Source organism: Peromyscus maniculatus, chromosome 4, assembly GCF_049852395.1.
Source record: "Peromyscus maniculatus bairdii isolate BWxNUB_F1_BW_parent chromosome 4, HU_Pman_BW_mat_3.1, whole genome shotgun sequence".
NCBI lineage: Eukaryota > Metazoa > Chordata > Mammalia > Rodentia > Cricetidae > Peromyscus > Peromyscus maniculatus.
The window spans coordinates 97,820,156-97,836,390 of NC_134855.1; the positions used below are offsets into that span (position 1 = coordinate 97,820,156).

The following is a 16,235-nucleotide window of genomic DNA, read 5'->3' on the forward strand; positions in this document are numbered from 1 at the left end:
TTTAGGGGTTTTTGTTTTGTTTTTGGCCAGGGTCTTTCTATATATAGCCCTGGCTGTCCTGGAACTTGCTACATAGACCAGGCTGGCCTCAAATTCACAGACATCTGCCTGCCTCTGCCTCCCCAGTGCTGGGATTAAAGGTGTGTGCCACCATACCAGGCAAAACTGTCTTTCTTAAGTATGAAATCTGCCTTACTATCATTAGGATTGCTTATTTAGGTGATATTATTTTAGAAATTGCTGTGCCTAGCAATGGAATGGACATTACCCTGCTGAACCAAACAACTGGAATTTGCTGGGTGAAATCTTACCCCTCTGATGGCTCTTCCAGCTCTCAGTGGAATTCGTACTACTTGGGGTTGAGCTGTGCTTTGAACATCAGCTGTCAACATGATATCAGCACCTGTGCCTTCCTCCCATGCTCTCAGGAGGGTGGAGAAATCTCTTGGAATCAAATCAATTTCTCGAAGCACTGTTGATTTTTCTAGTTTTTCATTCAATCACACAATGAACATACATTGTTTTCGAGGTTATGATTTGTAATTTATAATCTGACAGACTTAGGTTGTAAATTCTTTGATCTTAGAGCACTGTAGTTCTTCATAAGGGCTCTGCAGAATACAGTATTTCCAAAAGTTTTTTTTTACTACAGAACACTTTTCTTTTTCTGTGAATACTAATACTCTCTAATAATCATTCTACAGAGTACAGGTATGAAGGAAAGATCAGATGGTCTTAACTGAAACTCACAGATATTCTGTTTTGTCTGTCTTTCTGTCTGTCTGTCTGTCTATCTATCTATCTATCTATCCATCCACCCATCTACCTATCTACCTATCTCTCTATCTAATTTTCTTGAGACAGAATCTCACTATATAGCCTTAGCTGGACTGGAATGGTCTAGACTGGAAAGGACCAGACTGGCTTCAAACTCACAGACATCCACCTGCCTCTGCCTCCAGAGTGCTGGGATTAAAGGTGCATGCTACCACACTACTCAGTTAAATAAAATTCCTTAAAAATTAATAATGGAAAAAACTCTTCATGTGATTAATTCATGAGATATGAATACTCTACCTTTACATGAAATAACAAAGGCAAAATCACTAAAATGAGAATCTGACAGGCATGTTCCAGTCTCAGTGCGTTCCTCAGAAAAGAGGAAACAACGTCATCACAAGTGTAACTGACAGTTGTGATCCAGAAGACACAGGCCTGTCTAATCAAAAGATGTCAGAATATTCCTTCAGCCAAATGACCAGAATGAAAACAAAACCTCCACAGCTACCTTACTACGCACTAGTGACAGCAGGTCATAAATAACAGAGGGAAAAACCTTACAAAAGCGGCAGCAGCTGGAGCACCTAAGGGTGACATTTCTAAGAGCTGCAGAGGGCCAGAGAAGTGAAGCAGTCACCTTGAGAGAAGGTCCCACCAAAGTGGGAAGAGCGGAAACGAAAGTCTCACTTAGATAAAATACAGTTCTCATGCAAATGGATCCCAGTGGGATTTTTTTTTTTTCAAGGAAGCGCCTAACAATGTGATTTTAAATTTCTTCTCAACAAGTACTAGAAAATGACAATTAACAGTTGTTGAAAAATAAAGAGACTCAGAAGGATCCGGAGTTAGCATTTGTTAAAAAGTGTTTCGATATGGTATGGTGCTGGGGATATTATAAATTAACAAAGAGAAAGGTCTCAATAGACCTAATATTAAATAACAGCCTATGAGGAAGCCTCACATAATAGGAGGAAGAGCTAGTATTATTTAATAGCAGTGTTAAAAATGGCCAAAGACAAAAACAACTAATAGCACTAAGACCAGTTTTACTTTTAAAATGGATCAGAGAGTGTATATATACATACTACATACATACATATTTTTTTTTTTCTTCTTTGAGACAGGGCTTCTCTGGGTAGCCTTGGCTGTCCTGGAACTCACTTTGTAGACCAGGCTGGCCTCAAACTCAGAGATCTGTCTGCCCCGTCTCCCAAGTGCTTGGATTAAAGGCTTGTGCCACCATTTCTGGCCTTAAATATATAAATTTTTAAACCAAGCCTATTTAAGAGGAAAATAGGGGCTACTGAGATGGCTCAGGAAGTGGATAAGGGAACTTTCCCCCAAGCCTGAGAACCCAAGTTTAATCCCCAGAACTCACACACTGAAGGTAGAGAACCAACTTCTGCAAGTTGTCCTCTAACGTCACCCCCGTACCCTGGCATGCATGCCCTCTACCCTCCCGGGACTCATAAAACAAATAATGCAAAAAGAAATACAAATACTGAAAAAATAAATAAAAGATAATGAGTGACTATTTCCCAAGTGATTCTTCTTACCATAAAGTAATATATCAAAAATATAAATTGCTAGATTTGATCATAAATATTAAATACATTTACATACAAATTCTCATTAGAATGTAAAAGCAAACCTCTAACTGGAAAAATACTTATAATAATTATAACAGGTTATTGGTAAGTGTAATTGGGGAAAATATCCAACTTATTGACATGAAAAAGACTAGCACTTGAAATGGAAATTGGGCAAAGTTCACAGAATTCACAAAGAAATAAAATTAGTAACTATTTTGTATGCTCAACATTACCAGCTTTAAAAAAAGCAAATTTACTGTGATCCTGATCCTCATTTCTGGTGGGAGTTTAACTTGGAGTACCCTTTCTGAAAAACAGTATGTATCCATGGATATTGGCAGATATAACAATTTAGTAATATACATAAGCCTAGAAAAATAGTGAGGTGTTTTTGCATGTGTACATAGGTATGTGTGCATGTGTGTATACAGGTGCATGCACACCTGTGTGCATATGCTTGTGGAAGCCAGAGGATGACATTGGGTGCCGTTCCTCAAGGAGCATCCACCTTTAGTTTTGAGACAGGTTCTCTCACTGGCTTGGCACTCACTGAGGAAGCTGGCTGGCCCTGGAGATCCAGCTGTCTCTGCCCCTCTAAATCCTAGGATTACAAATGTACAAAAGCATGCCTGACATTTTTATGTGGGTTCTGGTGATTGGAATTCAGGTCCTCAAGCTTGCATGACAAGCACTTTATAGCCCAAGCTATCTCCCTAGTTTTTTGTTGTTTTGTTTCAAATGCAGTATTTATGCTCAGGCTATTCTAGGAAAAAAACTGGAAATAAAGTCTTCTGATCAAAAGTATTTGGGTTTGGGGATTTAGCTCAGTGGTAGAGCACCTGCCTAGAAAGCCCAAGGCCCTGGGTTCGGTCCTTAGGTCCAGAAAGGAAAAAAAAAAAAAAAAGTATTCATCATAGAATTGTGCACAACAGTGCAAGATTAGAAACAAATGCTTCCAGCTGTGATATAGAAAGATGCAACCATTTATGTTGCATGGGCTGGGGTGGGTGATACATGCATGTGAGATGCAGTACTTCAGGCGTCTTCCTCTGTCTACCTTATTGACTTGAGACAAAGTCTCTCACTGGACCACAAGCTTCCTGGTTAGTCATTTCAGCTATCCATCTCTACTCTACACTACTGAGGTCAGAGGTACCCAAGAGCCATGTCCACCTTTTTATGTGGTGCTGGGGATTTGAACTCAGGCATTCAGGCTTACAAGAGCAAGTGTGCCTACCCACTGAGCCATCTTCCCAGCCCCTGAAATTACTTTTGAAGACTATTTAGTGACATTAGAAATTTTCAACAGGTTACATTAAGTGGGGGAAAAAACATCACTTTGCTGAGTTGTATGTATCATGTAATCTCCAGCAGGACCTCTGTGTCTTTATCTGAGTCATTACCAAAAATGTGATTAGATAAAGCAGGAACAGGTGGAGAGTTCACTGGCGTCAGTCTCCCTCTGCTGGATCAAGGCTGAGCTTAAGGCTTGATGGGTCAGCTGTCATAATCCCACTGGCTGGTACCAACGGTTCTCAGATGTTCCCTGGATAAGGCTGCAGAAGAATCAGAGGGAGCTTCTGGCAGCCTCCTTCCAAGTGATATCTCAGACAGGACCAAGGGATCTTTATACTGAAAGGTGATTCAGATATACAGCCAGACTTAGGAACCAACACTTTCTTGGTCACAATCCCAAGGTTTGAAATGTATAGTAGATGTCTTTCAGAAGTAGTGGTCTAAATGAGAATTTTTAAATTTAAAAAAAAAAATCTCTTTTTGGGTTAAGGTCATGGCTCGGCAGCAGACTACTTGCTTGGCACCTGCAGCATCCTTCTTTCAAATCCCAGGGCCACAAAACAAACCTTCTGCCGCCACCCCACCAAAAAAGTCCTTTTTCCACCAACACCTGTCTTGATACTCGGCCACTTGCAGGCAGTTGATACAATGAGTGGCTGTGCTGAATACTGTCACCAATGTCACCCAGCGACCGCACCACAGCCTTCCCACCCTTCCTCAAGCCCCAGTTCCACTTTGTTCTCGGGGACCAGTTCTTTTTCCTCACAGCCCTCCCCCTTCTGTCCACTTATAACTGTGTTGAGGTCATGCTCTTCTTTAAGCAAGCCGGTAAAATGTCTCTGCTGACAGTGGCTCCTCCACTCCAGTGCCCTGCCACTGAGGATTTTCTGTACTGAATGCCTTCCACACATTCCTCAACCCAACGCCACCCGGCTTCCACCGTCACCACTTTCTGACACAGCTCTTGCCAAGGTCACTTTGGCTCCTGATGGCTGATCCACCTATATGCTCTGTTTCGATCCTTTTCCCCAAGAATTACCTGGTTCTCTGGACCCTCTCCTCCCTTGCTTTCTGTAGGTTCTGTGAGGCTCTGCAATATTTTGCCTGTTTAGCAACCCCCTCCCTTTTCTGATAACAGCATCCAGAGGCATCACCTTTCCCTACTCTTCAGCCTTGTAGGTGAGGGGCTGACGACCCCATTCCATGTTTTGTCTTCTCTCTCTACACGGATAGGTATATGAACCCATGGGATTCAAACCAGAAACTTGCTGAAAATGCTGGAGTTTCCACCTCCTCTCCCTACTAAATCCTACATATACATGTAAGTGTGGGGGGCGGGTGGAGAGAGGGGGAGGGTCTTATTCAGCCCAGGCTGGCCTCAAGTTTGCTATGGCAGAGAAGGGTGACCTTGAACTTCTGCTCCTGCCGCCTCTCTCTCTCTCTCTCTCCTACAATTATAGGCATGTATCATCACACCTATTATAGGTGGTACCAGGGATGAAACCCAGAGCCTTTGCATGCTAGAGAAGCACTCTATCAACTGATACATTAAATCTAAAATAGTACTTTTAAAGTTTAATACATAATAATATTAAGCATTAATTTTTTCCTTTATGTATGAGTGTTTTACATTTATAAATATAAGTATACCACCTGCATACTGTGGAGGCCAGTAAAGGGTGTCAGATGCCCTGGAACTGGAGTTATAGATGGTTGTGAGCCACCCTGTGGATACAGGGAACCACACCTGGCTCCTCTGTAATAGCAGCCAGTGTTCTTAGTCACCGAGCCATCTCTCCAGTCCTTATTAAGGATTTTAAAAGAAATCCTTGTCATACATTTATTTTAAGTATTATGAGTGATGAATGTCTACTGACTGACAAGAGACACACAGGAGAAATAAACCACCGGGCTCCTCGGTAGCTGTCTGGCTCCTCAGCCTCCACCGATTCTCTAGCTCTCTGTTCTTTTGTTCCTTCAGCTCATTTCCACTTTGTTTTCTCTCTGAAATATGTTTTTTTTGTTTTTTGTTTTAAATTAGCACATACAGATGCACAAGTTACTTGACTGCCACTAATTACAGAATTATGGAAATTAGTGGAAATTATGGAAATTACAGGCTGCTTCATTCTGGAAGAATGTTTTTTTGGTTTGTTTTTATTTTTCATTTCTGGTGATTGAACCCAGCACCCTGTGCAGGCTAGGCGAGCATTCACGTCTGAGCTACCCCTCAATCCCAACTGGAATACAATTCATATGTCAGAAAACCTATTCTCCTAAAGAGCAGATCCATGTTTGGTTCACTCTCAAAGCTGTATGATCAGTGCCACTACCCAATTTCAGAACACTTCCATCACTCCGAAAAGAAACCACATGCCCTTGACCAATCTCTCTTCACTGCTTTGGCACATGGGTATCCAGTTGTCCCAGCATCACCGGCTGAAAAAGCTATTCTTTCCCCATTGAACTGTCACAGTATCCTGTCAAAAATCAGTTGATCATAAATAGGAAATAAATAGTTTATCTTGGGGCCTTCAGGTGCAGCGTCCCACTAATCTGTCTGTCCCTCTGCTAGTGCCACACTGTACGGTTGTCAGTAGTTCCATGATAAATCCTAAATCAGGAAATGTGAGTTCTTCTTCAGGACTGCTTTTTTGCAATCCTGAGTTCCCAAGAATTATAGAGTCAGCCTGTTAATTGCTGCCCCAAACAAACAATAAAAAAAAAAAAAGACTTTAATAGAAATTATTTTGAATCTGACAACCAGTTCAGGTACACCGGTTAGGTATGGTGGCACGCCCTGTAATCCTAGAAGCCCAGAGGCAGAAGTAGAACTACTACAAGTTTGAGGCTATCCTGGGCTACATAATGGGTCCAGGCCACCAATATATACACTGAGACTCTGCCTCAGCAAACAAACAGCAGTCCAGGAGCCTTGCCATCTTACCATGGCCTCCAATCTGCAGAGAAAGGGTGGTTTTCCACTTGGTCTTCCTTCATTTCTTTTAGTAATGACTCTAATTTTCAATGCACTGCTTTTTGTTGGGTGTATTCCCAGGTGTCAATACTTCATCTGTTTTAGATACTATCACAAACAGTTTTGCTTGCTTAATGTCACTTTGAAACTGTTCATTTCAAGTCTATAGAAATGCAATAGATTCCTGTTTCTTATCAAGATTTTTTAAATATAAAAGACCAAGTGGTCTGCCAATGGCTTCACTCTTTTCCAGGCAGGATGCAGTTTGTGTCTTTCCCCACCTAATGCCCTGCTCTCTGCCCCTTTAAAGCCTACTGTTTTTTTTTTTGTTTTTTGTTTTTAGCTCTGGGGATTGAACCTAGGACCTCACACATGCTAGGTAAGCACTGAGCTGGCCCCACCCAGTCCAGCCTACATAGTTTCTAAAGTCACTTCTTCTTTTCTCCTCATTAGAATACATTTTCTTGGGGGAAGGTGCCAGGGTACAGGAGGAAGAGAGGAAGTAGAACCCTTAAGAGCAGAAGTTGCAGTTTGTAGTTCTAATTGATTTCCGGGGAGCCTCCCATGTTTCACAGTGGAATGATTTTGCTTTATAGCAGCTGGGCCCAGTGATTTTTTTTTTTCCTGGAGGAAGTTCTGAAATTGAATTTTTAATAGATTTATTTTTAATTGTGTATGAGGGTGTGTGTGCACCTGTGAATGCAGATGCCCATGAAGTCCAGAAGAGGTCATTGGATTCCCTGGGGCTGGTGTTACAGGTGGTTGTGAGCCACCTGATGTGTGTCCTGGGAACCAAACTCCAAACTTAGGTTCTTTGGAAGAGCAATAAGTGCTCTTAACTGCTGCACCAACCCATGAAACTTTCCCTTTCCTTTCAAGCTTTGGACATAATCCTGGATAAGGCCGACACCTGCCCTTCCTCGGCTATTAAAGTCAAAGATGATACGGTCCCTTTCACCACTGCCAATCCCTTCTCTGGACAGTTCCTCCTTGCCTGTCAGAAGCAGACTATTTAACAGTCCTTACTCTATATCCTGTCTTTCGGGAAATGAAATAAGCAGACAATAGCGCTGCCAGCTCTTCTGCCTTTACCCTAAGAGACTGACAAATATCTCTACCACATCTGCCGCCTCCTCTAGCCTTTCAATGCGATGACCTACAGGAGATTGTACCAATCTGTTCTTCCCATTCAACCTCAACCTCACTCTTTTAATTTGCCCGCTTCCTGGCACTCGGCCCCTCCTGCTGATCACCCATCAAGGAGTGAGCATATTTTCTTGATGCCCCAGGCTCTTCAGGCATCCCACCTAGGAGACCTTTCCATCAAGCAAGGGGCACACTTAGCTGTCTGTTCTGATGAATGTCCTGGCCCACCACATACAATGGGACTCCTAGTTTCTCCAAGGCAAGAGAGAGAGAAACAGAGTTTCATTAAAGGTGTGAGGTCATAGCAAAGTCGGTGTTGTGCCCTACATTGAAGAGGAACATTTCCCTCCATGATAGCAAGTCCTGTGCTGGTTGGAAGGAAAAGAACCGGTGACTTTATAGACAGGTCCCTTCCCCAAGTCTGAATGAGCACTTTATGCTGACAGCTAGAAGCCAGGCACCCAGGACCTACCAGAAGCAGGGTCCAGGAAGGCCGGCTCTCATAGCTCTCTCCTGTTTGCTGCTCCAAGCGCCCAAGTCTCCAGGACAGCTGCCCTCTGGGGCTCTCCTCCCAGAGACCAACACTTCTTCCTACTCTACCCTACAACCAATTTCAGATGCCACAAGTGTCGCTTCAGCCAGCTCCCTGTCCACAGTGATCTTCTAAGCCCCAGGTCCACTTTGGGCCCTTGGTTTAATGACAAAGCCACTTGGCCCAAGCTTCTGGTTAAGGTTATTCTCCCCTTACCCCTGGGGTTGTAGCTCCTACGGAGTTCCAGCTACTAAGAAATGCTTAACCGGGAAGTATAGCCATGAGTCAAATCTCAGAACCTGTCGTAACACTATTCCACAAAACTCCTCCTAATCAATGAAGCAGAGAAGAATGAGACTATAACAAAATAATCTGAAGCGGAAACAGTAATACACATCCCTTCGTTCCGAGTTGTACTATCTCAGGCCTGCTTATTAGCCAGGCTACAGACAGCGTCTTTAGGCGAGGCTGGGATAGCATCTAGGAGAGGCTCCCTAGCTATGAATCAGTACAGTGAAGCCCATGGCAAAGATAAAGAGGAGGAAATGGACCTGCTATGGACCTGCCTTCAGAACATTCTTAACAACGCTATTCTCTTCTTGCTCTAAGCTTAAGAAGTTCTCTCCCACGCTTGTGGTACTTGACTATCCCAACCATTCACAACTGCTGCTACTGAGACCGCAAATGCACCAGCTGTTCGCCATCTATTTGGTTTCTTACGTTTTGTTTTTTGTTCTTATCGCTGCTGTTTTGTTTTGAAGAAAGGATCTTTTGTTGTGTAGCCTAGGTTAGCCTAGAATGCTTATGTAGCCCAGGCGGTCCTGGAAGGCATAATCCCCATGCCTCAGTTTCCCAAATGCTGGGATTACAGGCAAGCACCATCACAGCCAGATACTCGTCATCTTTCAAGGAGCCAGTTACTCGAATACATATCTACCTTCATTTCTGAGGTAATATATCCAACACTATCTTCAGCTTAATAAAAAACATCACATGAAACAATTTCAACATTATTTTCCCCACTTTCCTTTTATATTTCAAAACACAGTGTATTTCCTTTGCTGAGTTCATTCACAGTGTATCTACGGGCCTCTATTTAACATATTTCTTAAGGTAACAACTACTCTATTTGTTGGAACCATGCAGGTCACAAAACCGTTATGACAGAAATGGCATGCACCCCAAAGACAGGTGCAGTTTTCTGAACACCTGTTGAACAACAAATGATGAAGAGAGTGTTCTGATTTCCAAAATTCTGGATCCAAATCTTAAATGTTGAGTCACTTTGCTTCGACTGACAGGAGCTTTAAACTCAAAAAAAAAAAAAAAAATTAAATTAAAAAAAAAATAAATAAATAATAAAAAAAAAAACCTCCCCAAACAAAACAAAACACAAATCTTCTCAAAGAAGGGGAGTTGTTTTGTTCTGTGAGACAGGGTATCTCTGTGTAGCCCTGGCTGTCGTGGATCTCACTTGTTAGCCCAGGCTGGCCTCGAACTCACAGAGATCCTTCTGCCTCTGCCTCCTGAGTGCTGGGACTAAAGGCGTGCGCCACCACCTCCCGGCTGAAAAGGAGTTTTAATATGCTGGTTGCTTTAGAAATAAGATGTCTTATTAAAAGAGCAGTCTGTTTCACTGTAAAGTATTTCTCATCGAGTCACTTCAGAGGGAGCTACGTGACTGGAACCGCAGGGCAAGCACGGTTATTGCTTCCGGGGACAGCGAGCGTGACAACTATTTTCAGTTTGTCAAGGGTGAAGAAATGGAAACTAGCAAACAGTAACCCGACACTCCCCTTCGTTCCACAGGCTGGTGAGGCGGCCACACTGGAGGCTAACTTCCTATAGACCATCAAGCTGAAGGATGGCAGCTGCTGTGACAGAGGGTGGCACGTAAAGACATGGCAATACCTCCACCGTGGCATGCATGCATTCATTCATTCATTCATCCATTGCCACTGTGATGGAAGCTTACTTCTTCTCCAACTAGGTCCCGCATACCTCCATTCTCACTTCCAGCCCTAGGCTGTACTGATGATGATGCTCTCTGGAGCCTCGCCCTCCCTCCCTCCCTCCCTCTCCGGGGCTCCCAGGCCAGGGTGACAGGCTCAAGGAAGGCCTTTTTTGCAACAGCGAGGAAGGGGGGCTCGCAGCACCGTGCTCAGGGGAGCCCCGCACGCTCGTCGGGGTGGGGGAGAGGCGACGGGCCACCGAGCTCTGCGTGTAACCTGAGGGCAGACGGTGCCCAGGCCGGGGAGGCAGCGAGCCTGCGCGGCGAGTTACCTGATGAAGGTGGTCTTGCCCGTGCTGTACTGGCCCACCAGCAGGATCATGGGCTTGTTTTCGAAGTCGGCGTCCTCCAGCGCCGGCGAGTGGAACTCGTGGAAGCGGTACGCCTCCTCCAGCGGCAGCACCTTGCGCTGGTAGAGCGAGCGCAGGCCGCCCGTCACCGTCTGCACCGCGTCCATGCCGCCCGAGCGCTCGCGCCCGCCCGCCTGCCGTCCCATCCAGCTGAACATGCCGCCGACTCGCCGCCCGCCGCGCTCCAGGCAGACCCTGCGTCGCTGGCTCTCTTGCTCGCTCGCTCTCCGCGCCCGGGTAGCTCTCGCCGCCGCCCGCTCCCCCCGGGCCCGCCCCTCCGCTGCCGCGACGACCAATCACCAGCCGCTGCGTCACGGGGCGGGCGCTCATTATGCAGAAGCGCTCTCAGGTCCTTCCTCATTGGGCGTGTGCCAGCGAGGAGTGGAGGCTCCAGCCAATGGAAAGGCGTGTCTTAATGAATTATTGATGACGACATCGGGCTAGAGGGCTAGGCGAGGAGAGGGAGTAGCCCAGGCTGGGTGGCACGGGCGCGTCTGCCCGGGTACATCCTTCTGGCCAGGTGGCGTCGGCTTCCGGGCAAGTCTTAGCTGGCAGGCATGAACCACCCGAGGCCTCCCTTCTGGAACTCGACTCATCCTAAGCGTTTGGACATGGATCCTGGAGACGGAAATTTCAGAAAGTTGACGGACAGGTTCCTTTTCCGCTGGCAGGTTATTACCCCCGTTTACTGCCGAAGAGACTCAGAGGCTCACTGATACAACTGGCAAATTTTGAAGGCGAGGAAATAAACTTCAGTCTATTTGCGTGGATATTTCTCCTGCCTCCACTGAATTCTGGATCAATTAGAGGCCCCCTTTCTCCTTGGTTTTATTTGATTTTCTATCGCATGGAACCCTCATTATTACAATCTAATTTCAGCACTAGCATACACCACAGCTGTTGTCAGCTCCTCGCCGCCCCCTTTCCAGTTTAAAACCTGGACACTGGTAGAAATAATTGGCCTGTGTATCCTAGGCGAGAAATGCTCCAGCGCCTTTTCAGCGTGGTCAATGAGGTCGGCTGCATAGGAATAACCAGAGAGGCTTGTTAAAATACAGACCCCTAGTTCTCATTACAGACCTACTAAATTAAAATGTTGAGAGATGGAGCTCAGGTGATTCTTGTGTGTATAAAATTTGGAGAAAGATCGTGTATGAATTGCTTTTTTTTTTTTTTTTTTTTTTTTTTTTGGTTTTTCGAGACGGTTTCTCTGTGTAACCGAGTCCTGGTGTCCTGGAACTTGCTTTGTAGACCAGGCTGGCCTCGAACTCACAGAAATCCTCCTGCCTCTACCTCCCGAGTGCACCACAACCACCCGGCTCATGAATTACTTCTTGAACTTGGAAGAAATGCGGAGTTGATTCGTGAGGTAGTTGTAAAACCGCATTTTGAACGATCGTCCAGGTGCAGCCGGTGCCACGAGAATGTTTATGACAGTTTTGTTCACTAAAACCTGGAAGCAACCAAGGCGGCCTTCAGTAGACAATGGATAAACTATGGTATATCCAGACAAAAAGCTGCTGGTCTATGAGGTGAATTTATTAGTGAGGTTTCTGGATACAAAAGCCAGCTCTGTCTACATGCTAGAAACAACATTTGGACATTGAAGTGGAAAATCTGCATCCCTTGGAACAGCACCAAAACTAACAAACGTTTAGAGCTAAATCTAATCAAATGTACCAGATCTATATGTTGAGAATCACAATATATTTCTAAGAGAAATGGAGGCCTAGATATACATTGCCTATATCATGTCCCTGGGCCGGAAGACTCAACAATAAACCAGTTTTTCCCAATTCATTTAATGCAATCCTAATAAAAATCTCAGCAGGTTTTTGTTTTAGTCAAAATTAACAAAATGATTCTAAATTTCATATAGTGGATGTGAAGGTCCCAGAACGGACAAAAAGAATGTAAAATATAACAAAAATGGAACTCTTGTATTACCTAATTTTAACACTAATAAAGCTACAAAAAAATCAAGACAATGTGGTATTAATGCAAAAATTATCCAATGAGCATATACTAATGACATTTCAGCAGCAGGCAACGAGCTTTTGTAAGGTTTTCTTGACTTAGGACGTCACATTTTAGTTTATGTAAGTATACTCCATGATGCTCACACGATGCCTGCCTAACACTGCCTTTTCAGAACATGCCATCATTTAGTGACGAATCACCATATCAATGGAACAGAGTCTAGAAAGAAACCCACACATACATGGCCAACTGATTTTTGACAAAGTACAAAGGCAATTTAGTGGATAATTCAAATTGTTTGCTTTTCTTGTTGGAGCAGAGTCCCATGCACCCAAGCTGGCCTTGAACTCACCAGAGACATGGGAACAACCTTGAACTGCTCTAGATTCTTCTGCCTGTGCCTCCAAGTGCTAGGATTACAGGCGTATGCCACCAAGACTGGCTGAGAAAGTCTTGTATATAAACAGTTTAGAATGTAGATGCTTAGCATGCATGAAGCAGTGGGGTCCATCCCCACCACCACCAAACACGACCCACATATAGTTCTAGAATAGGATACCTGTATAGAGAAACATGAATTTTGATCCAGGCCTCATTCCCTATGTTCAAATTAACTAAAAATGAGTTCTGGAGCTAAATGTAAAACTTACAAATTATAAAAGTCCTCAAAGAAAACATAGGAGAAAATCTGTGTGGTTGTAAGGTAGGGAATTTTTTTTCTAGATAACCCTAGAGGGACATCCATATAAAGAAAATTAGTTGATAAACTGGATTTCGTCAAACTTAAGAACTATGGGAAAGGTAAGGTGCAGAGTTGGAGAATATATTTACAGATAACATCTCACAAAGGCTTATATCCAGAATGCATAGACCTTTAAACATTTAATAACAAGGGGTTGGAGAGATGGCTTGGTGACTAAGAGAAGTAGCTCCAGAGGACCCAGGTTTAATTACACACACCCACATGTCGACTCAGGGAACCAACGCCCTCTTCTGGCCTCTGCAGGCACCGCATGCACATAGTACACATACAGGAAGGCAAAACATAAAAAATAAAGGAAAAAGTTTTAAAGATAAAAACAAATTTTAATAATGAAAAAGGTTCAACAGACACACCACAAAAGTAGTCATTAGGGAAAGGAAAATTAAAACCACAAAAACATCACAATATACCTAATAGATTGTGTAAAATTATCAAGACCATACAAATTGTTGGTGAGAAGTTGTAACTGCCTTATACAAGGCAGTTGTATAAGATGGAAAATGACCCGCCATCTTTGTGAGATGTTTGGTTGTTCCTTGGAAAGGTAAAAACACCTATCACATGACCTAGTGGGAGGAGTAGAAGGCAGAGTTATAAAGAGGAGAGAGAAGAGCAAAGGAGAAACCTTTGGGGGATGAAAGATGACCTTCATGACCTTGACTGTGGTTATAGTTTCACATTTGTACACATAGGACATTAATCATATTATGTTTCTTTAAAAACATTTTATTTTATGTGTATGGATGTTTTGCCTGCTTGTGCATCTGTGTACCACACACATGCAGTCCAAGAGGAGGCCAGAAGAGGACATGAGACTCCCCAGAGACTGAAGTTAACAGCCGGTTGTAAGTCACCAAGTGGGTGCAGGGAATCGAACCGAGGTACTTGACAAGAACAACCAATACTCTGAACTACTGAGCCATCATCTCCCCAGACCCCCAAATTATGGACTTTTCATAGATGCAGGTGATTATATGTCAGTCATTCCTTGATGAGTTGCCAAAACTTGGTATATTTTTTGACTCAGGAATTACATGTTGAAGAAACTAACCAGAGGGTATTTATCCTGAGGAATAATGAAAATAAAACTTTATCTGAGAGGATGTTTATTGTCATTTATAATACCGAAACGCTGCAACTAGCTGTCTCCCCACGGAGTTAAACAAATGGCAGCTTCCTATGCAGCTATTGGATGTTGTGACACATAAAAAGATTAGTGATCTGAAAAACCCAGAGTATTTTGGATTAGGGTTGTAGCTCAGAGGATGATGTGGCATGGGTGAATCTTCGAAGGTATTCTGTGGTGAAGACACCAGCCACAGGAAGGTGACTGGAGTAGGATGTCACAACTGTGACAAGTTTTTATAGTCAAGTTCATAGAAACAGGAAGCAGACTTAGAGTGGTGGTCACCAGAGGTTTCGGGGAGGAGGAAATAGGGTGTTGTTCAGTGGGTAGGGTTTCCATTTTGTAAGCTGGAAAACCTACAGAAAGCTGTTGCACAACAATGTGAAATGTTTACTCCTGCCGAGCTGTGTACTCAGAATTGGCTTAAGATGATGAATCTTGTGTTGTATGGTACTGTGTCGTATTTTGCTTTTTGGCTCAGGGTCTTTTTTTAAAAAACTTAATTTTATACATATGGGTGTTTTTGTCTGAGTGTTTGTTCACCACATGTGTGTCTGCTACCCACAAAGGCCAGAAGAGAGTGTCGAATTCCCTTGAACTAGAGTTACACATGATTGAGTCACCATGTGGGTGTTGGTGTTGGGAATTGAACCTGGGTCCTCTGGAAGAATGACCAATGCTCTTCGCTCCTGAGACATCTCTTCAGCCCTGTATGGTGTTTTACAAACTACAACTTGGCCAAGCAGTGGTGGCACACACTTTTAATCCCAGCACTCAGGAGGCAGAGGCAGGTGGATCTCTGTGAGTTTGAGGTTGACCTGGTCTACAACATGAGTTCCAGGATTGGCCAGGGCTGTTACACAGAGAAACCTCATCTCAAAAAAAGCAAAGCAAAACAAAACAAAACAAAACAAAAAAACCTACAACTTTAATTTTTTTTTTTAGTGGTTGTACAGGATTTCATATTTTTGTTTAAAGAATTTTAAAGTACTCAAGAAAAAGATAGAAGCGATGAACCCCCAAATTGTAATGCTCCCAGAGTGTGGGAATAGATAACCTTAGTTTTGTCTTTATGGGCTTTAGAACTTTTTTCAAACTTTACAGAACAATCGCATTCTTGCTTTACAAGCAGGAAAGAAAAGTAAGGAAGAAACATAAATGAATTGCCTTTAGTCCTTTAAAAGAAATGGAAAGGAAGTCCTGCCGTGCATGCTTGCATGCCTCGCTCCCCACCCAGCACCCATGGCACCCGCCCTTCCCTTCTCTCCCTCTGCTTCCTGCAGCTGCCCCACAGCATTCCTGCTCTCGCTAAGTCCTTGACTTAGAGGAGGGGTGACCGGTCCTCCCCATCGTCCTCTTGCATCCATTTCTAAACTGCTGTTCTCCTTTGCTGTGCTTTCTTCCCACTGAACCGTCCCGGCTCCACTCAGCTTTTCCTCCGAAGTCAGTTGTTTTTTTCAAGCTAATCCTACAACTTGTGGTTCTACAGCGAGGCCTGGACACGTGCTGTGCTAGATAATCCTGGAAAAAAACGTAGCCTGATGATAAGATTCTCCACTCTCTCTGCTGTATGGGAAAATGGTTTTTTAAAAAAATAATTGTACAACTTTATTAGCACAGTGGTCATTGTATAAAATTATGCCTCCCATTATATTTTGTGTATGTGGGGTATGTGTGTGTGT

The 16,235-nt window shown here is 43.7% G+C and overlaps 1 protein-coding gene across 2 annotated transcripts in view; it reads right to left on the reverse strand.

Annotated features, from left to right (window-relative positions):
• Ehd4 (EH domain containing 4) overlaps positions 1 to 10,958 on the reverse strand; it is a 70,954-nt gene extending 59,996 nt beyond the window's left edge. Inside the window, exon 1 of one of the 2 annotated variants that reach the window (XM_006991238.4) lies at positions 10,607 to 10,958. In XM_006991238.4, the coding sequence (XP_006991300.2) occupies positions 10,607 to 10,842 (236 nt within the window). In that variant the 5' untranslated portion in view covers positions 10,843 to 10,958. The remainder of the gene's footprint in view (positions 1 to 10,606) is intronic. The other variant, XM_076570422.1, reaches the window with a different exon arrangement.
• Positions 10,959 to 16,235: the final 5,277 nt, after the last annotated feature.